Source organism: Anticarsia gemmatalis, chromosome 26, assembly GCF_050436995.1.
Source record: "Anticarsia gemmatalis isolate Benzon Research Colony breed Stoneville strain chromosome 26, ilAntGemm2 primary, whole genome shotgun sequence".
NCBI lineage: Eukaryota > Metazoa > Arthropoda > Insecta > Lepidoptera > Erebidae > Anticarsia > Anticarsia gemmatalis.
The window spans coordinates 5,469,407-5,490,511 of record NC_134770.1 but is presented as its reverse complement, the minus strand read 5'-3'; the positions used below and the strand labels follow the sequence as shown (position 1 = coordinate 5,490,511).

Genomic DNA, 21,105 nt, shown 5'->3' with positions numbered 1-21,105 from the left:
TATTAGTCTTTTTGCGTGAAAAATCTTACACACAAAACTTGTCAAGTTAAGAAAATTTAATATGCGTAGTCGATTTTAATCTGAATCGTACATAAGTACATCACTAGCTTTCCGTTTCCGTTACGTGTTGTTGCGCGGCCATCTTGGTTTGGCTTGGCGCTTTCTCGTTGCAAGAAGAATTTGGCGAGTAATGTTGATTACACATTTATTGTGTATAAGTAGTGTATGAACGGACTTATTGTGTTTTGTGAACTGGATACGTTGTTTTAATAAAACCATGGATCCATCTAAGATGAAAGTAGTGGATCTAAGATCCGAGCTTGGCGCCCTCGGTTTGGACACCAAAGGGAACAAGCCGGCTTTAGTTGAAAGATTGAAGAAAGCACTGGAAGCAAAGACAGGAAAAGGTGAATTTATAGCATTTCACGTCCAAAATATCGTCTGTAGTATATTCAGGCAAAGTTTAGGTGTCTGAGCCATAGCTTGATCAATACAATTTTCCGTAGGCACGTGTGTATAAATTGGCGATAAAAAATTGTAACGAATTTCAAACGCTTGGTTTCACATGACGTCATGTAGTCAACATAGAATATTATGTTTTATATAATGGAGGGAAACAGTTTTAGTGCTTCACTAGTTTTTATCAACAATGCATGTCGCATTTGTTTGATTACAATGTTCCTATTTTATGTTCCTGCCCTCAAACTGAAATAGTTCCAGAGTGTTTGTTTATCATGATTTATAATATCTGATAACCAAATTGTATAGTCAAATAATTAGGCTATCATGAAAACTCGAAATGGCCTTCATGGTTGAGAAATATTTGATGTTAACTCTGTACACAGTCGGCTTTAGGCCAGTGCCGAAAGTTGAGAAAATATCGGAGAATAAAAACAATACACAGACATATTTTGATAATGAATAGTAAAAGCTTGATTTGACAACATACACAATGCACTCACAGGAATCAAACATATTGTTTGTAACATGATATCAACTATTGCTACTGTACCATAACACATGTTCAAAGGGATTCAGATATTTTCCTTTTAAAAACAACAAAATCAAATACAAACTTTTCGGTAAAACCCAAACCAATAAAAGGCTACAAAAGAGGTCAAACAACTGATATGGATAACTGCTAAATATTATTGCAATGTTATGACAACATAAAATTTATATTCCAACTTGCAACCTAATTTATATTTAAAGTTTATCATCTGTAGATTGATATTGCCATAAGTCTTTAAATCTTTAGAACTTAGTACTATAAAATTAGGGAAAATCACTCAAATACCTATCTATTTCAACTTCTGTGTGATTTGTAAATTCTCTGAGCAGTTAAAAGTAAATTGTTCAAATCAACTTTATGACTACTACTGAGTGTCTGCTCACAAAACCTGTATTAGTCTGGGGTTGATTATGTTAGCCTTGCCACATACATATTTGGTTTGGCACTTAGCATTCAGTAATATTTCCCAAGAGTGTGGTAAAACAAATTACTAAGATATATCAGTAATGCAAATACAAAGTCACAATTACATAGGTAATACAAGGAAATACTAAATCTACTTTTTTTGTCCTTATCCATTATAGGTCAGCAAAATATGCTATAAAGAGGATTTGGCTGATGTATTTACAATACCACCTGCCTAACATCAGTCCTTCTTGGGAATATAAAAATATGCCACCATAATTTATTATTCCGAATATATTTTACCAAAGAGCAACTAATTCGACTATAGGCTAAATTGGCACTGTACTTAACTCTTACAAATTAACTGAAATGTGTTTGTAAAAATCCACGATAGTAATTGTTATTTGTTGATTTGTTTATAGCAATCCCCGACACGTCTATCTTGGACACTTCGACAGAAGATGCGGACGAACCGGCGACGCCGCGTCGTGTGCCTGCTGCCAGGACGACGCGGCGGTCGTCCTCCTCTCGACTCGCAGCCACACCGGCTAAGGTAATATTAACAATTTGATTTGATACATTGGTAATAGATCTTAAATTATTTCGTCTGAGGTAAATAAATCGAGATCATCTCATTGCGCTATGGTTACTTGCGAATAATTATGAGTCACGAGTATTTGAAGCGATTTAATATGACTAGAAATTGATTGGGTTTGCAAATGGTCCATAAATTCCTGACCCAAAAAATTATGGTGTTAATTTGAGCTGAGAAATAATAGCAGTAATGCAAACATGACATTGCTAAGAGTATTTAAGGCGGCACGGGCGTCGCAGCTTCTTAGTAATTTAATGTAACATTTTCGCAAAAGATATGTAAAAACAATCCTAACAGTATCTCTACCCAACTACTGAATAGCAAAACTAAATAAAATATTATCTTTTGATAGATAGAAGCATTTTCATGTAGCTTGTAGATTAACTAGCTTATACAACAGATCGACGAATCATCAATGTTGTCTGTCATCACATCGATGCTTGCCAACATTGCTGGGAAGCATGAGACTTGTTCATGATCATTTTTTAGAAACACAAATGTCTTTAACGTGACAACGTCAAGGGGATTCCGGCCTCGGAACAAACACAATAATAATAATACAAAATGTTTTGTAAATTATGGTGTAATATGTTGAAATATTTTTGGCATAACACCATCTTTTTGCGCGTAACTGCTCATTACGACGAAAATGTTGTCGAAATTGTCAAATTCTGCACAACTAGTAATGATTTTCACCAGAGTTTCTTATCTTATTGAGGTCAATGACTTTATAATAGCTCTTGTCGTAGTTACTGTAACATAGATTGGTTTGATAGTTTATTTCATGGTATAAAGTTTTTCAGATTTTACCTATTTCTATTAAAAAATCATCTCCTGTGAAAGCAATAATCCAATGCTGATGATGGTCCTGAGAATGGGGACTTACGAACTGACAACCATTAAAACAAAGTGCCGCTACAGAGTTTGCTAGAGACATTCTTAAATGCAATTTTTTATTCACAACAACATAAAATTACAGCCACTGCAGCCAGTTCGAGAGGAGCCTCCAGAGCCAATTGAGGAAGAGACGAAAGGCAGTGAGCAATATTCACCCAGTCAAGAGGATTCCGACAGCGATCCGCCGCCGGAGAAGAAGCCGACCATTGCTGCAGCACCCGCACCTGTGCCAGCGCCTGTACCAGCCCCTGTGCCGGCCCCAGTCGCTGAACCAGAAAAACCTGTTGAAAAGTTACAAGAACCTAAAATTGAACCTATGGATGATGACAAGTGAGTTTTATGACCATTTTTAACCCTTTCACTGCCCAAGGCAGCGAACGCGGTAACACATCCATGAACCCACCAATTGCGTTGTTGGCAGCAAAAGGGTTAATATTTGTTATAGCTACGCGTCAAATAGCTGTTGAATTTAGCCACGTCGAAGTAAAAGTGGCTTGCGGTTAAATTCAGACGCCTAAAATTATTTGACGCGTGCTGTACTGTACTACGCCTGTCGCGCCGGAAAAAAATATATATAAAATACGCCTTTCCTCGTCTATCATGCTATACCATTGCTAATGTTCGATGCACAAATCAGTACTATAATGATCTCAATCAAGATAATCGTTAATAGTCATGTTATCGCAATTTTTATGGCCTCTTAATGATGTAGTCTCATGTGCTGTAATTTGTATTTCAGAAGCCAATCATCTGTAAGGACTGAGGAAGAACCAGGTAAGCAATCTCTTCTATCTTACAGTTAGAGAGCATAAACCACAAGGAAAATACTTTTTTTTATACATTATTCAGTTATTCTTACACACTGAAAAGCTACAATAAAACTGTTAATAATAGCGCCACAGATGTATGTTTTGCAGTTGAGTTTGTGTCAACTTATCCCACTAATCAAAAATCATATGCTATATATAGAATTGTGTATTAGAAATACGAAATGCCGGTCCAAATGTTTTTTACAGCTAATTAAATTTATTAGCAAATCAATAGCAGTGTCAGTTTCAAATTATCCAGGATTTTATAAAATTACAAAATTAGACAAAAATCGGTCGACTTTTTGAGGAGTTAGGTGACAAACATACATACATTCGAATTGTAATAAAATAATATTATTACAGACACAATGGATTCTCAAGACAGTGAAGAGAACTCGGAGAGTGCTTCAAAAGAAGCTGTGACAGATGCAGTAGTTAAAACAGAGGTTGAACCTATGGAGGAGGATACTGGGGCTCCAGCAGCGACCAAAACTGAACAGACTGACAAAAAAGAACCAGAAGATAAGAATGACGATGTAAGTAGTTATTTCTTGGAACAATTTTTATCTATTGTCAATAAAAGTCTTATTAATAAAGGTAGTGTAAGCTCCGATAATTATATATTGTTAATGTCTCTTCGACTTTTGTACAGTTTTAAAATTGATTGAAAGGGGCAAATATCGTATAACTAAAATCAAAGGTTATTACAGGACAATTATTATTATAAGTGAAACATTAAAGATATGACTGTGCTTAATAAGTATTTGACAGATTCTTTGTAAATATAAGTCATGAATTCACTGAGAAAAAATATTCCTCACATAAAGAATTTAACTTATCTAGTCTTAATATTTCAGTTCAGTTTCAGTATATAAAAAAACTATCTAACTTTAAGACCTAATCATAATTGCAAAGCCAAATGAATCAGCTTTAGGTAGACTTATTGAACTATTGAACTTGTAGCAAGAAGCAGACCAGCAGACAAAGAAAGAAATATCGGAAGAAGAAGAATGGGAGCAGATGAACGAACGTCTCCGCATTCGTGAACAAGAACGACTCGAGCGAGAGAAGAAACAGGCAGAGGAAGATGCCAGGCGGCTGGAAGAAGTGAGCAATGTAAGTTGAATTTTGTACCTGATTATAGAAGCATTAAGTATAATGACGTTAGTGATGTTAGGATAGATAGGAACGCTAGCGGACTGTGTACAATGTAGGTAGTTAGTATATAGACTGAATGATCTATCGCTGTGTGCGTGACCATTGAAAAAACAGCCTGAAATATTGAAGAAATTACACAGCAAGCTAGTTTTCCGTTTTTCACGTCCTGCAATTCTATTTTCACATTAAAATCATGTATTAGGTGATTGAATCATTCCACATATTTTGAACGGCTAAGCGTAGTATGGCACCCGCCAAATAACTAGAACCGCGCAGGTACATACATGTGCATAATATCGTGACTTTTGTTCGTCAGTCAGCTTGCGACAACGGACAGCCTCGAAGCGACAAGGACAACAAGGTAACATGCATGAGCGCGATAATCTTCCGTTAGAAAATTATACATCACACGTTTCGTTTAAGGTTTAGGGTGAGGCTAAACGAGGATTATTCTTATAACTTTAAATCGCAAAAATTGTGCTTTCGATTTCAAACTAATGTCTCGTTGGTAATTCGTACCACGAACAGCGCAGAATAAGTTTGCCGACTCGATGGTTATCCGTACCAAATTGAGCTCGCTTTGAAGGAGTGAGACAAGCTTCTCGGCGGCTTCACCCTGAACCAATTATTTTAAAAATCTTTGGGAATACCAATGATTTAAAAGTACAGAAATATGTTACCTAAAGACAAAATGTTAGTGATATATTTTTTAAGTTTACTAGGATAGTTTGCGGGATTTTACAAAAAGGATTTCAGATTTTGCGGCGTCGGGAGGAAAATAGTGGAACTTGACACTTAAATACATATTTTCACGGATACTAGCATCTATTCAAACTAATTGTGAAGAGTTATCAAGTTACTATAGTTGTATAAGACAGTCATCACTCGCTCGCCACACATCACTCCCAACAGACCTTTAAACCAATCATAACACAGGTTCTAGTTATTTGGCGACTACTATCACGTAGAAATAGGCTACCTCTTCAGACCTGCGGGGAGGAGTACACATTGTGTACTTATTATATAGATAGTTTTTTAATGCTAGCGACGTATATTATCATAATGTTTACCAAGCAATCTTTGTAAACTGAATTGATGATGATTTTTCCCTCGCGGTATCGGTTATTTTATTATTATCAAATTATCAAATTTAATGCCACGTAATAGGAGACGAGTCTATTATAATCAGTGGCAGGTCAGATTGGGAAACAAATGTATAGAAAGCTTAAAGTATACGGTCGTGTGTCGATTGGTAGTGTCGTAATAGCACTTGTCGTATATGAAATGTCACCAGGACCCCGTAAGGCTGGGACGTTTGAAGCGCAAACAACAGAAGAAGGCTCGCTGGAGCAACTTCTACCGAGCGGTCGAGGTCACTAACGAAGTACTTACGGTGCCCGATGTACGTATACATTACACTAGGTACTAGAACACATACTTTCCAAACATTACGTAGATTGGGAACCATATATACATATTTATTTGTGAAATTATTACTATTACATGACGAATTATGATTTAATTGCGTAGTCGTTAGCTTACTTTATGTTATTTTCATTTGCGTACGGTAACAAAACATGTAGTCATGGATGCTATGCGATTATTTTTATGTTGTTTTCGCAATTGAGTTATTAAATATAAACTTTATTATCAATGTTTTGAATGTAACTTATTATTGATTAAAATATTTTCCGTGTTATAGTATTCGCAGTCACAGAAGGATAAAAAGGAGAAGGAATCGGTGGCAATCCACAAGGTCGAGCCTGAAATTGATGAAAACAAGATTACTCTGTCGTGGTGTAAGTAATTTGTAGTGATACCATTGAAACGACCATGTAAACTGCAAACAAACTTTCAGAGCATTACATGATATAGCTCATTTTCAAATTTATCAAACGTGCTGTTTCGTCTTTTCTTCCTATTGTCGATTATGAACCTGCAACCGCTACACGTGAGAGATATATGGGATGTACTCATTTAACGATTTGTTTGCCTTCTTTATTCCAGCTAGTTATCCTTATAATATGATACCAATGTATGTAATGATGATTTAATTGTTTAAACGGCTGCTAATTGTTTAATTCGTATGATGCAGACGACAGCGACTTGAACCAGCACCTAGAGCTACCAGAGCTGAACTCCGTGGTGCCGCTGAGTGAAGGAGCCTTCGGCCACGCCTGGGCCGGCGCCCGCGCCTCGCACGGTGTGGAGCAGGGACAAGTGTGCTACGAGGTAACAATCTTATCATACAATCATACTAACATACAAACAAACAAACAGTCATAATTTTTGTTCTTCAAAAAGACAACTTCCACACTGAGAATTGCTCTTCTGTCGCGGAGACTTTTACAAAACATACAAACAACGGACTCAAAGTACAACCAGATCTAAAACGACTACCTCGATCGCGCATATAAATTGTTCCGTATGGGAATCGAACCCACGACCTTCGGGTGACTTTGCAGACAGCAATCATCACAATGAAATTACACAAATAATCTAATACAATAAACTAATTTTCCCTCCGCAGTGACAAGTATATTTCATAGTGGTTATTATTTTCAGGTACGAGTCGGTGATGTGGTAACGGCTGGTGATATTACTGACAAGGAACCGATTGGCGCTGGTCTTAGGATCGGTTGGTCTACCGTCGATTCATCGTTGCATTTAGGTTGGTTTCTAACATAATACTCATAAGATAAATCATATTGTTTGACACAAAACTGAATGAATATACGCGAATCACTTGTGCAAGTTAAATCAAAGACAGAGTATTTCTTAAAATTTGAACAGTACATTATGATTCACAAAAAATTACAGGCCTATATCATACTCAAAGTTGAATTTTTAGTTGGTATATAGCCCATTTTCATGTTATGTTAACTAATGTATTTATATGCAGGTGAGAGCGAGTTAAGTTGGGGTTTCGAGAGTACGGGACGTGCGGTGCACAACAGCGAATTTAAAGAGTATGGCCAGTCTCTCAACGAAAAGGACGTTGTCGGCGCTTATTTGGTGAGGATACCTTTATGTCTTATATTTAAAGGACTTTTTCAATAATAACATGATTGAAGTCGCAGTTCCATTCACTCTCTAAAGTCTTGAGAGTTTAGTTACTATTTGTCATTGATGCTTTTCATACAACTTGCAATGACGATCGTGATTATATTTTTTTCTTGATATTCATACGTGAAAATATTCGTATAAGCTAGCGGGCACAGATACACGTACACTCACGTGCACGTAACTTACAACTATTAAGTAATTTGCATACTTTTCAAATAATTTTGACATACTTTTATAATTAAGATTTTTCCAACGAGAAAAAGACTAGATACATACATAAAATTACGCCTTTTTCCGAGAGATAGGCAAAGATCAAAGAACTCTTAAACCCCTAAAATAATGCAATATTATTATGAAACCACAAAACTTAAAACAAAACAAAAAGAGTATACAAAACCATATGATTATATTAACACGATTTTTTTTTCTACAGGACTTGGAATCATCGCCGTGCAAGATATCGTACACAATCAACGGTGTGGAGCAAGGAGTCGCCTACGAGTTCGAGAAGTCAGTGCTCGATGGCAAGGCATTGTTCCCGCACGTGCTCACCAAGAATCAGTGCTACAAAGTTAACTTTGGAAACGACAGGTACAAGCATTATCTATTATATTATATGGTGATGGATTTGGTTAAGTACTAGGTATGCGGGATTACTGCTTTGCATCAGGTTCTTCTCTGTCCTACCTTCGTAAAACTTGTCTATTGGGCCGAGACATCAAGAAAATGAGCTAAAGTTAATCGGATTGAAAAATCAGTTCAAACATAACAGTTCATTCATGTATCATAAAAGATATACAGGTATTGAAAAAAAAACAGTAAAGTATTACGCAAAATATTGGTTACGACATAATATAACAGTGAAAATCTATGGTGGAGGCCTTTGCCCAGCAGTGGGACGATACAGGCTTATAATAATAATAAAATAATAACATGTTATTAGAATTAATTCGTCAAAATCTTCGAACTACATAAATACGCATAACTATTTACACGTAACTAACTACTCATATTTTCATCTTAATACTCACTATTTATATTTATTTCAACGTTGATCAGGTCGCTCGCTTTATGAATTCTATTTCATAAAGCGGTGTAGACCTGACAATACCTATTAAAGCCAGTTACGCTCTGTCGACTATCAACAAAAACTCTAAGCTTTAAAATAACACTTTCCTAGGCGACTAATGCCTTTCTACATCATTAAATTAGTTTTAGTAAACCCGCCTAGACATCTAGGATATATTGCATAGTATATCCGATGGATAAAGTGACAGTTAATGTACGAAAAGCTAATCGATACTTATTCAGAACTGGTAAAACTTACCCTCTATTCATAACACTATAAACCTATTTTAGCTAAAAAGCTACTACAATATGTTTTTCTTTTTCATTTCGCTAAGGAGTGAAAGAAACAAAACTCTTTATAAGCCTTTCATAACTTCATATATAAAGGATTTTTTGAAGACTTTTTTTGGGATAGTGTTGCTTGTAGATTAGTCGACAGGGCATAATAATTATTTCTCATCATAGGCTATAGGTAATAGGTTGAACTATCCTGTATAGATCAGCCCATATTACCAGTGTTGTATGAGTTTCCGAGCAGGTATATTAACATTCCACTTACATACATTTGTATGCTCTGTAGCATACAAAACGTTAGTGGAATTACAAACATACAATGTTTGACAGACCTAGCTCGGGCTTATAATGGAACGTCGCTATTGGGCTATTTAGTTACGACCGTTTTCAATAACCTACTGTCAGAAAAAGTTTGTTCTTTTTACAGTTACTTGTTCTTTAAACAGATTGAACCAATATGAAAAGTTAAGAAGCGTTTTCTGCATTGTCTATTTTTTTCATCAAATAAAGGAATAGAAAAGACAATAGAAATTACATAAATTTGTCAGTAGTTAAATAGTATCTAAACAATTTATTTCTAACAGTTTTTGAGGAACTAAACTATAACTGACGGTAGAGTATTGAAAGTGGTTGTAACTGGGTTCTAAGAATATCTCAAATTGAATTATGTACCTAGTCGGGTCGTAAGTTCTGTCACATTTTTATTGTGAAATAATTGAGACATGTTTGTTTTTAGAATAATCATTTATATATCAAAAGAAACGTAATAAAACATAGATTCTTATTTTAATTACTATTATTCAAAATGAGCTCCGCGATTTTGTACACAAGCCTTCAACCTGTGCGGCCAGTCGTCTACAGCAGCACGCACGAGGTCCATGTCAATATCGGCGGCTGCTTTGATCAAGGGTGCCTTGAGTGACTCCACATTAGGATGGCGTATTGAGCAGGTCTTTTCCTCTAAGTGTTGCCATATTTTGAAATCAAACGGATTTAAGTCTGGACTGGAGGTGGGCCAGTCTTCGTGCCGGATGAAGTCAATTTCGCGCGCCGCTAGCCAGTCTTGCGTGCGTTTCGCTCTATGAGCTGGTGCAGAATCTTGCTGGAATACCCAGGGTCTGTTATTGAACATTGTATGAGAAACTGGTTCCACAAGGTTTGCTAGGACTGTATTTTGATACACAATCGCGTTTATTTTTACGCCTTTCTCACAAAAATGTACCTCAGTTAAGCCCAAATATGAGATTCCTAGCCAAACCATGAGTGAGGGTGGAAAATGTCCTCGCTGGAAACGCGGAATACGCTTGCTGGCCTCTCCACTGCTGTGGGTGTACAACTTATCATTTTGTATATTGTAGCTCTCCTCCACGGTAAAATTTTTTTCGTCCGAAAAGAGAATTTGACGATGCTTTTTTCCCGCGTACCGCTTCAACAAAACGCGGGATCTCTTCAGTCTCATGTCCATTAGACGCGCATCTAAGCGATGTCCTGTTTTTCTCCGATAGGCTCGTAGCCCTAGGTCTTCATTCAACACCCTTTTGACCGTGGTTCTGCTTAACCCCATTTGAAGGGCCAACAGTTTCTGCTTGCGTATGGGATTTCTTTGGATTCGCGCCTTCACAGCTATTATCACTGCTGGCGTCCTAACAGAGCGAGGGCGACCACTTCTTTTTCTATCTTCCAAACTTGAGTCCTCATTATAACGTTTGATGGTACGATAAATGAATCTTTTGATTAAATTAATTTTTTTTAGTATATCAAAAATCTGAGTTGGCGCGTAACCACATCGATGTAGCGCGATAACCGCAACACAGTCTTCTTTAAGCGTCCACTCCATATTTAAAAATACGCCAAATATGAAAAATACACATTTTTATTTTCGCAAAAGATTCTAAATTCTAAATTAAGAAACATTTTTGTGGCCAAAATTTCATAATTGAAAAGTTTTTATTGTGTGACAGAACTTATGACCTGACTAGGTATATATGCTTTCATCATAGTCTCTTCAACTCATCTGCTTATGAAATGCTGTATGGTAAAGGATGCCTCGCTTTTACTGCGCTTTGGATTATGGTTTCAATTACAGAAGAACTTATGGACGTGTATGGTGAAATTTATGAGTGTCGTTATAATAAAAGAAATGCGTTCTATGATAATGGCTGCATAAATGGATATTTTTGTATAAAGTAGCATGAAAGGTGTAAGATTGTACGACAATTGATAAACAGCACAAAAACTCTAGACTAATTTGGATGAAGTATGCAGGAATCGGGCCGTCGGGCACGCACATGTAGACAATACTAGCCGCAAAATGTTGTTTGGTAAAGTCGCCCATTAGCGACGAACCGTACAAACCTGCGCTAGGCCTGCTAAACATCCATATTCCTTAGTTTCAAATCAATAATGGCTATAAATCTGTGTAGATACAACATGCTGACTAAAACCAAGCTGGTGCGTCAACGGCTCGAGATCCCGGTCGAGCAAGTTCTAGAAGAGAAGAGAAGGATAGAGGAGAAGAGAGAAGAAGCCGCTAAGAAGGAGAAAGAACGCAAAGATAAAGAGAGGAAGGAAAGAGAAGAGAAACAGAAGAAAAAGAGAGAGGTAATTATTGGTAACACTTGTAATAATAACTTTTGGTATATATTTCTATGGCTGTGTAGAAGACTCATGGTGATTGCGAGTTTCTAGGTTCAATTTCCCGGTTGGGTATTGTTATTGGGTCTTATTTATCTTATATTAGATTAGCTTTTAGCCCGCGACTTTGCCCGTGTCTTTCACCCCTTAGGGGTGGAATTTCTTTATACCAAACTTCAACATTAAATTTTTTGCAAAAAAACTTCCTGCAAAGTACTTTTTCATGATACATTTTATTAGTGGTGTATTGTGCCCACTGAGCAGGTATATCAATATTTTGTATTTACTCTCGTATGACTTGTGTCGTATGAGATCGCAAGCAGAATTACATCGATTATTAATTCAAATAAGTAGTTCAAGTTTTATCAACTCGTAGTATACTGCAGCAAATTTGAATGCAAAAGTGCAATAGCAAATATGTCACCGAATAACATGTTTTGGATTAAATTTGTTCTCTTATATTTTTTTGGGAATCTACTTGATTCGTATTTAAGGCCGCTTTTAGTACCATGCGTACCGTCCGCGTTACAGTTGCGTCTTAAAATTGATTACTGGTTCCAAAATTACCTTAAAAAAAGATTTCTTTATACACCAGTAAATAATCCAAAAAATATTTCTAGGAGCGAGAAAAAATGGATCGCGAAAGGAAAGAAAAGGAGGCTCAAGAGAGGCGAGAACGCGGTGAGGAGGAGCCTGCCGAGTCTGAGACGGACAAGGAGAAAGACAAAGACGAGTCCATGGAAACAGACCAGCAAGACAAGACCGACGACAAGAATGATGACGTTGAAAAGAGTGAGGAACCGACGGTATGTACTGCGTACTGTTATAATATTATGCCTATGGTAGTGACGGAAGTGTTGAGGGCCCGGGTTTGAAAAACAGGTCGGGCAAAAAAAAGGTCGGTCCTGCGCCTGACCTCTCACTGATCGTGTCTTTATCCGTTCTACCGTGCTATGATCTTGAATAGAGTGAACGTTTTGTGTATAGTATATGTATTGTGCACACATTTAGACACTATAAACAAACTCCTGTACCATTGGCTGGTTTCAATACAGCTGATCCCTGAAGCTATCAGTGGCGAAGGCTCCATTCAACTCGATTCCTACCGGCTTCCCTTTCTGGACAGACTCAATATTTACAACACACAATTAATAAAAAATCACCAATATTTAAAACGTAATCTTTAACTAGAATCATTAATCTAATCGAAATAGTACGAAAACGCCTACCCTTTTAAAATTACGCTCCGCTAAAAACGCAAAGTGAAGTAATAATAATGGAATAAGCCGGAGGCGCTGATCGGGAATCGCGTACAATAAAAACTATGGCGGCGATGTCGCTTACGACCTTTTGGATCGCGCTTCGCACCGCGCTGCATAGTGGCGAGCAAGCCGGAGGAAGAGCGGGTTGCCTCGCGCTACAGCGCTCGCGCCGCGGCGGATACATGATCTTACGCATGTTTCTGTCGCGGCGCGAGCCGCGTGCAAGAGCGAGATGGCGAAATATCAGCTAAGCATCCCGCATAAGTATGAGTCGAACATTGTCGAAGTTTGACATTAGGTTATGTTTGCTTACTGTTTACATTTTTCGCGCGCTGTATAACAAATTAGAATATTTGTGTTTATTACAACATTATTCCTTAGTAAATGTGTTTGTGCATAACTGTGAATGTATCAATGTATTAAACAGTTATTGTTTTGCATGTATCCATTGGAGTACATATTCATTTTGTCAGATTTATAGGTTAAACTCATTTCTATAAAAGTGTTCTGCGTTTTTCCGTAATGATTTGGTATTTTATTGTTGATAAATACATTCTAAATTGCTAGTATAATAATAATATGTTATTAAACAACCAGTGCGAGACAATCATCAATGATTCGAAATACGTTATCAAAATATGTGCTGTTGTGTTACCTACGTGTTACTACTGAAGTCAGAGAAACTAAATACAAAACAAGCATGATTAGGTAGCATGGTAAGTACCTATGTATTATTAGACTGTAGAGAGAGAAATAAGAGACTGTAGTCGAATATAGATAATACCTACTCTCATATTGATATTAAGCAGTAATTCGCTATTTTTACGTCGGCATTCTTACGATGTCCATATGTAGGTACCTACTATTCCTAGACAATGACTTATAGCTCCGGCTTGCCTTACATAAATATTGACCCTTCGCCACTGGAAGCTATGTCGGCATTTAGAACATTACTTAATGTTTTGGAGTTCAGTTGTTAGTGTTCATATTATAAAGAAATTTAAACGATTTTTTTTACATGTACAGGAAAATGGTGACAAACCGGAAGAAGCTAAGGAGAGTGAAGAGGCTGAATCAGAGAAGCCTGCAGAAGAAATTAAAACTGAACCTGAAGAACCTGGTGAGTTTAATAACTATAGACAATTTTAGCTCTGACTAAAATATTATAACAAAAACTACCATTTTATATTATAACAAAAAATAACACGTTCTGTGGTCTGGGCCCTAGGGCATACAACTGCTGACCACGGAGTGTCAGGCTCGATTCCTGGCTTGGGCAAAGTGCTATTAGTCTTTTCGAGTCGAGATTGATAACGATAAATATAAGAAAAATTATAGTTCGATTTCGTTATAGTTCGAATGTGTAACAGTAGCGCTAAAGTCTTGTAAGATATTGCATGGCGCGTCCGCCATCATTGATGAATGTTCACTATTCTGATTAGTATTACTAATGAAACGTTCCTTTGTGCAGAGGGTGAACCGGCCGAAGTGACGGAGGAACAAGTTCTACAAGGAAAAGTTTTGGACAAGAGGATCAAATTTGTCATTCGGTAAGTCCATTAGTTACATTTGTCTCTTTACAGTAATTAGGTATTTTCTAATAAACAATTAGTGAAATATTTAGAGATCCAACTAATAATATAAGTGCCAATTGTTACTCTTTCACGAAAAAACTACTGGATGGATTTGAGTGAAATATACTACTCAGGTGATTTATAACTCGGATTATCACATAGAATTTTTACCTCGGGAAATCTGTTCCCCATGTTACCTGTAAAGTTTCTAATGCTTGATACATACATTGTGTATTGTGCCCACTGAGCAGGTATATCAATATTTTGTATTTACTCTCGTATGACTTGTGTTGTATGAGATCGCAAGCAGAATAACATTTGTACGAGTACATGCATAATAAACTGATGCAAACGATCTATAGAAATTTTAAAAAGTTTTGATAGAAACATATTGATGTCAAGACAGTAAAATAAATGTATAAAAGTATCAACGCGAGGTAAAGGATTTATTTTTCTCGAGCGTTTTTTTTTAGAATTTTTTTTTTGTCATATGTCGATTGATCGACACCCTTGTTTGTGGTTATCATCGTCCTGGTTACAAACGACACGGTATTATTAAGACTTTGATGTGATATAGTAGACAGAGTGTATGGCACATGATAACAATGCCATGACTATATGTGTGCAGGTACGTGGCGGAGGAGCAGCTGGAGGGCGAGGAGGCCAGCCTGCTGCCGGGCTTCGTGCTCATGAGCGCCGCGCAGCTCGTGGCCGGCCCGCCCCGCCCCGCCAGCCTCGCCGACTGCGAGGTCTGATACTGCAGTACTATATATAGACCTTATTTTTTATATTTTTTTTTGTGTTTTTAGCTTACGGTATTCAGCCTCAATAAAGTCTTTCTTCAGTAGTGTGGGCAAACACCTGCCTTTTCTCCTTCCAAAGGTTTAGTTCACTATGGAGCCGCTGTATCGCTTGTCCACCGCTTACGCTATAGTCGACCTAGACGAAGTCTGAAATAACCGTAGCGAATAACCAGATGGATTAAGTGAAAAATTCAGTCCAATATACTAGTAACTGGCCATAATTTATATCCTGGGAGGTTCTTCCACAAACTGACATTACTAAATTAATGTTAGTTAACTGAACAGGTATAACAATATTTCGTATTTACTCTCTTATGTTTTATAACATGGGAGATCGCAAGCGGAATTACACTTTTTCATCACCTAAATCACCGAAGTCCATTTTTATACAAAAATATCATCAAACGTGTCACTCTAATAGATTATTATAACCAAAATTACTCATAAAATGTAAAAAAAATTAAGAAAACTAGTGTAAGTTTGATGTTATTTATATGAGACTGCCTCCGTGGCGCAGTGGTTTAGGTCACCACGCCAACATAACTGCGTCGGGAGGTCGTGAGTTCGATTCCCACTTCTTAGTGCGGGAGTTGTCTTTAAAAACATAAAAATATTGTCAGGTGATCCTCATGGTGGGCATGCCGGGCTCGGGCAAGACGTACTGGGTGCGGCAACACGTGGCCGCTAACCCGGACAAGCGCTACAATATTCTGTCCACGGCCACGCTCTTCGACAAGATGAAGGTACGCCACGCTCCTACTTCACCACACACTACACACACGCACTACGATACATATACTTCACTTTTATTTCATTACACACTGATCTTTCACTAGTTTAAAGCCGCTCCAGGACCTCAATCTAATTTATTCATTTAGGTCAAATATTAACACTTATGATAGTTGTTACAATTACTGTATTTACCACTAGCTCGGAAAGGTGGTAGAGCGTAGAGAAGAGCTAGCAAGAAACTCATCGACCAGACCTGCAATAATATTGTGCTATTGCATGATATGAAACTCAAGCGGTGGATAATGTTGCATAATATTATTAACCGTTTAGTTTACTCTGTCTAGGACGGCATAACATAGCTTCATATCTTACTATAATTACAGTGTCATTCGTTTATTTTCACTATTTCTCTCTTCAAATTCTTAAATTGAATATTGTTTCCCTTTATTTAATGATGCTGTTTTCGTAGTGAATATTTTGCTGTGTATAAACTAGTGAAAATTCAGTCTGTATGTTTTATGAGAATAAGTTTCGAGTTGTCGTCATGTCAAAATACTAATGATACTGGTTAAACGCGCATGGTGATGTGAAATTATACAACATTATACAATATCACTAATTAAGTGAACGTTTTGAGATATTACGCATTACTTTTAAGTAGTTTTCCACAGCGCGGTGAGTATAATAGGGACGTTAGTAAGATAATATCCTTCAAAACGTAGCAAATCTTTCAAAGAACTTTGTCAGAGTAAATCACATGCACGCGTAGCCTTTTAATCTATGTCTGAGATGTGAAAGAGTTGTGTTAAATATAGTTTCTTAAGTTTTTTATCATTTTACTTTTGATATGAGTGGGAAGCGTGAAAAACAGTATGAATGCAGTCTTATTTTGTAATGGCAACACCTCGAGAACGACGCTTTAATTAAAATAATTGTACGTTTATTTTCGGAGGCACACACTACACTTGAACACGAACTAATGAGCCGTTCCCTTTCAGCTGAATAAGTGAGGTATGAGCACAAAGCAAGTGACCGCGACAACTGTAACACTGATACTAATGTCCGTCTGTATTTTCAACAGGGTGCAATATGAGCAACATTTATAAATCAAATATAACAAAAAAATATAGTTACCCGACCTTTAGCGGTCAACAATATCAACAATCGCGTAGTTAATATGATACCAGTGGATCGACGACTGAAGAGGACGAACGTATTCGAGTCCCGAGACAGTCAGCACGGAGTCCCTGGTATCGCTCACATATTAGTAGCGTTAAGTAGCGTAAGTCCGCGGCGGTGTTGAACCAGTTCTGTAAGCGTGTTACATCGTTCAGGTGGACTGTAAACCCTTCCGCGCCAGCTACGAGGGCAGGTGGGACGCTATGGTGTCCAAGTGCGCTAAATGCGTGCTTAAATTGTTGGAAATCGCCAGGGGCAGGCGCAGGAATTTTATCCTCGACCAGGTGAGACCCTTTCCCTATTTTACATTAATTGAATTCATTTTCGGCAGCGCACTTGATCAGGAACAATCGAGATCGTACGCCCCACCCTGTACTTTGGCCTTTCCCCCTTGTTTTTATTTTACTGTTATTATGTCTTATGAAACCTATATGTATGCCAAATTTTGTAGCGTCTTACTCGCACCTCCATGTATCTTCGCATCACAAGGTACGTGTTAAATATAAGTGTAGTTAAGTGTATGTATGACGTCACCGCTTCCGCAATAAGTAGGCCGCCATGTTGTGTATTGTTTTATAGAGTCGTCGAGGTAAGTGACGAGCGTTATTAGCGGAAGCGGTGCGGACCCACTGACAATAACCGCGAATGGGATCTCTATTGAGCTTGTTCTAGGTGTCGATCTGCCACAAAGCTAGAGAGTTAAAACTCCGGGACATCGCTATTTATAACGAGAATGTTTTGCTCCACATCATAATCTGCTGGCATCACCGACGGCGTCATTTTCCCGCGGTTTCGATATCGCGTTGGGTAAAAACAGACGAACGTATACCCGTCGGCTCAGAGGCGCAAGTTGCGGGAATTCGACGGGTACCGGCGGGTCGCGGTCGCGATCGTCACCGACGACGAAACTTACCGCGACCGAATCAAACGCCGCGAGGAGGCCGACGGCAAGGAGGTGCCCGACCCCGCTATCGTGGACATGAAAGGTTGGTAGTGCACCGCCGCTCCCCCCCCGAGCTCGGCCGGCCCGCGCCCGGCCCCCCCTCACCGGCCCTCTGTCCGCAGCTAACTTCGCGCTGCCCGAGCGCTGCTCGTGGCTAGACGACGTGCTGTTCCCCGAGCTGGGCGAGCCCGAGGCGCGCGCCGTGCTGGACGACTACCACCGCGAGGCGCGCGCCGCCGGCGTGGTGCGCGACCGCGACCGCCGCGAGCGCTCCGCCTCGCGCGACCAGCCGCCCTCCAAGCGACACCGCTCCAGCGACAAGGCCCGCCACCCGCCCAACGAGCGACGACCACGGGACTTCGGACGCGACCGCGGTGAGTACAGCCTCTCGAGCCTCTCGAGCCGGACGTTCAGTGTTTCATAAAACGGTAGTTAATGAATATCATTCCGGTTACAGAGGACAGATGGGGCGGCGGCGGCGGCGGGTCCCGCTGGAGCGGGTCGGGCGGGCGCGGCGGGTCCCGCTGGGGCCCGCGCGAGTCGCGCCCGCCGCCCAACGCGCCGCACAACCAGTCGCGCTTCGACCGGCCCTGGCAGCACGCGCCGCCCCCGGGCCCGCCCGGCGGACGGTACGGGTACTAAACTTTATTGTTATTTATTACACTGACGCTACCTTCCTTCTGACCTGACTTTTTGCTGTTTCTTGACAAGAAGCACCGATGGGTTCATTACGTTACGCTTACACTGTATAAAACGTGATTTGTTCACTGACTCATAAACAGCTGAAAATAAAAATATCGCACCTGAATATTTTAAAGACGATTGTCCTAATATGTCAATAGTAAAACTTAATTAATCTGTGCTACAGTGGTGATTTTGGACGAGACCGTGACGGTGGTTTCCGCGGCGGTCGCGGAGGTCAGCGACCGGACCGTGGCGGGCGCGGCGGTGGCGGGCCTCCTAACGACCGCTTCGGACGCGACCGACCGCCCAGACCGAACGACAGACCCGACAAGAGGCCACACCAACCCGGTAAGTAATCAAATAAAGAAAAAAAAAGAAAATATGCTTCAAAATAGCATTTGGCATGTGTTTGAGCCTCAAAATGCTATGATAAATGAAGTAAGATTATGTTAATGTTTGTTTTGCAGGCGGCAACAACAACTCTGGCGGCGCGTCGGGCGGCTGGCAGCGCGGCGCGGGCCCGGCCGGGCGCGGCATGCAGCAGCGCCCGGGCCAGCAGGGCGGACAGCAGAGACCCAACCAGAAGGTACATACACACACAGATAAAACTACACATTTAAACCCGATTTTGTAAACAGAAGTGTTAGAAATACAGCTGCGTTTTACTATTTACGATGTTAGTTTATAAAAAAAGGATGTCCATTTGACATACCGGGCTCGTAAATTCCGAACTACTTCCTACTATCTATACTAATATTATAAAGCTGAAGAGTTTGTTTTTTTGAACGCGCTAGTCTCAGGAACTACAGGTCTGATTTGAAAAATTCTTTCAGTGTTAGATAGCCCATTTATCGACCAAGGCTATATATCATCACGCTACGACCGACAGAAGCAGAGTAACAGTAAGAAATGTTATAAAAACTGTCTTATGCTAGTTGAAAATATAATTGCACGATGACTGACACTAATGTATAATAACTTAATTTGTCAACAGGATGGACAAAACCAAAACCAGAATCAAAACCAGCAGAACCAGCAGTGGAACCAATGGGGCGGCTGGGGAGGCTGGGGCAACTGGAACCAGAACCAAGGTCAATCACCCCTATTTGTCTCTTTTCACAATTAATAACCCCATTTTGTCGACATCAACTTTAACTATATGCAGATGACAAATGTCAACAGACAAACTGATAGACACAGACAAACTGATAGATGTGGTTTTTGGTTAATATAATGTGTTTGATGACATACGGTACACGGTAGCCGCCACTGTTTTTGTTATTCCATGCAATAAAATAATATACCCTTGGTAGATCTGCCTTATTACATACTTAATTGCAGTATTTGTCAAGTAACAAATAACTTATTAGTCAATGTATTTGAACAGGTTGGGGCAACTGGGGTAACTGGGGCAACTGGGGTAACCCGAACCAGGGCAACCAGCAACAGGGCCAGGCGCAGGGCCAGGGCGGCAAGGGCCAGCAAGCGGCGCAAGGCCAGCAGCAGTGGCCCGCCAACTACACGGCGCAGCAGTGGTACCAGTGGCAGCAGTGGCAACAGCAACAGCAGCAGGCCTGGCCCGGGGTCTGTACAACTCTCTAATATTATAACGGTTTACTAATAAACTTCGTGTAAGCTCTGATAAGGTATGTAGTGTTTTGTCTTTTTCACTTAAATACAGATTCAAAATTGATTGAAAATGATAAAACACTGTATAACTATTCAACTCACACGACGTTTGTTAGCAAGACAGTAAATAGCTGCAGGTTAGGCGCAGTGGTCATCTCGGCACAGTAACTACTGCACCCGTGTGTGGTGGGTTCAAATCCCACTCATAATAGTCTTAACATGGAAGAAGAACAATATCAAAAACAGGATCAGCCATTCATTTGCTTCGCAGTTTATGTCACGGTTCGAATGATATAATTACATAAATGTCCTTAGCAATACTGTTACTAGAGCAAATGTAAGTCCAATGAAAAACTAATAA

The 21,105-nt window shown here is 39.3% G+C and overlaps 1 protein-coding gene across 5 annotated transcripts in view; it reads left to right on the top strand.

Annotated features, from left to right (window-relative positions):
* The first annotated feature begins 129 nt into the window (after positions 1–129).
* The window catches only part of LOC142984090 (uncharacterized), a 29,982-nt gene continuing 9,006 nt past the window's right edge, over positions 130–21,105 (top strand). For 2 of the 5 annotated variants that reach the window (XM_076131416.1, XM_076131412.1), the window contains exons 1-27: positions 130–407; positions 1,840–1,970; positions 2,992–3,239; positions 3,649–3,683; positions 4,082–4,254; positions 4,682–4,834; positions 5,193–5,237; positions 6,171–6,278; positions 6,579–6,675; positions 6,972–7,108; positions 7,442–7,547; positions 7,779–7,891; positions 8,376–8,533; positions 11,728–11,905; positions 12,559–12,744; positions 14,227–14,320; positions 14,672–14,750; positions 15,403–15,523; positions 16,198–16,320; positions 17,644–17,772; positions 18,306–18,474; positions 18,554–18,805; positions 18,889–19,066; positions 19,300–19,463; positions 19,583–19,701; positions 20,110–20,206; positions 20,503–20,699. In XM_076131416.1, coding sequence (XP_075987531.1) covers positions 278–407; positions 1,840–1,970; positions 2,992–3,239; positions 3,649–3,683; positions 4,082–4,254; positions 4,682–4,834; positions 5,193–5,237; positions 6,171–6,278; positions 6,579–6,675; positions 6,972–7,108; positions 7,442–7,547; positions 7,779–7,891; positions 8,376–8,533; positions 11,728–11,905; positions 12,559–12,744; positions 14,227–14,320; positions 14,672–14,750; positions 15,403–15,523; positions 16,198–16,320; positions 17,644–17,772; positions 18,306–18,474; positions 18,554–18,805; positions 18,889–19,066; positions 19,300–19,463; positions 19,583–19,701; positions 20,110–20,206; positions 20,503–20,699 — 3,720 coding nt within the window. In that variant the 5' untranslated portion in view covers positions 130–277. The remainder of the gene's footprint in view (positions 408–1,839; positions 1,971–2,991; positions 3,240–3,648; positions 3,684–4,081; positions 4,255–4,681; positions 4,835–5,192; positions 5,238–6,170; positions 6,279–6,578; positions 6,676–6,971; positions 7,109–7,441; positions 7,548–7,778; positions 7,892–8,375; positions 8,534–11,727; positions 11,906–12,558; positions 12,745–14,226; positions 14,321–14,671; positions 14,751–15,402; positions 15,524–16,197; positions 16,321–17,643; positions 17,773–18,305; positions 18,475–18,553; positions 18,806–18,888; positions 19,067–19,299; positions 19,464–19,582; positions 19,702–20,109; positions 20,207–20,502; positions 20,700–21,105) is intronic. The other 3 variants (XM_076131413.1, XM_076131414.1, XM_076131415.1) reach the window with 3 other exon arrangements.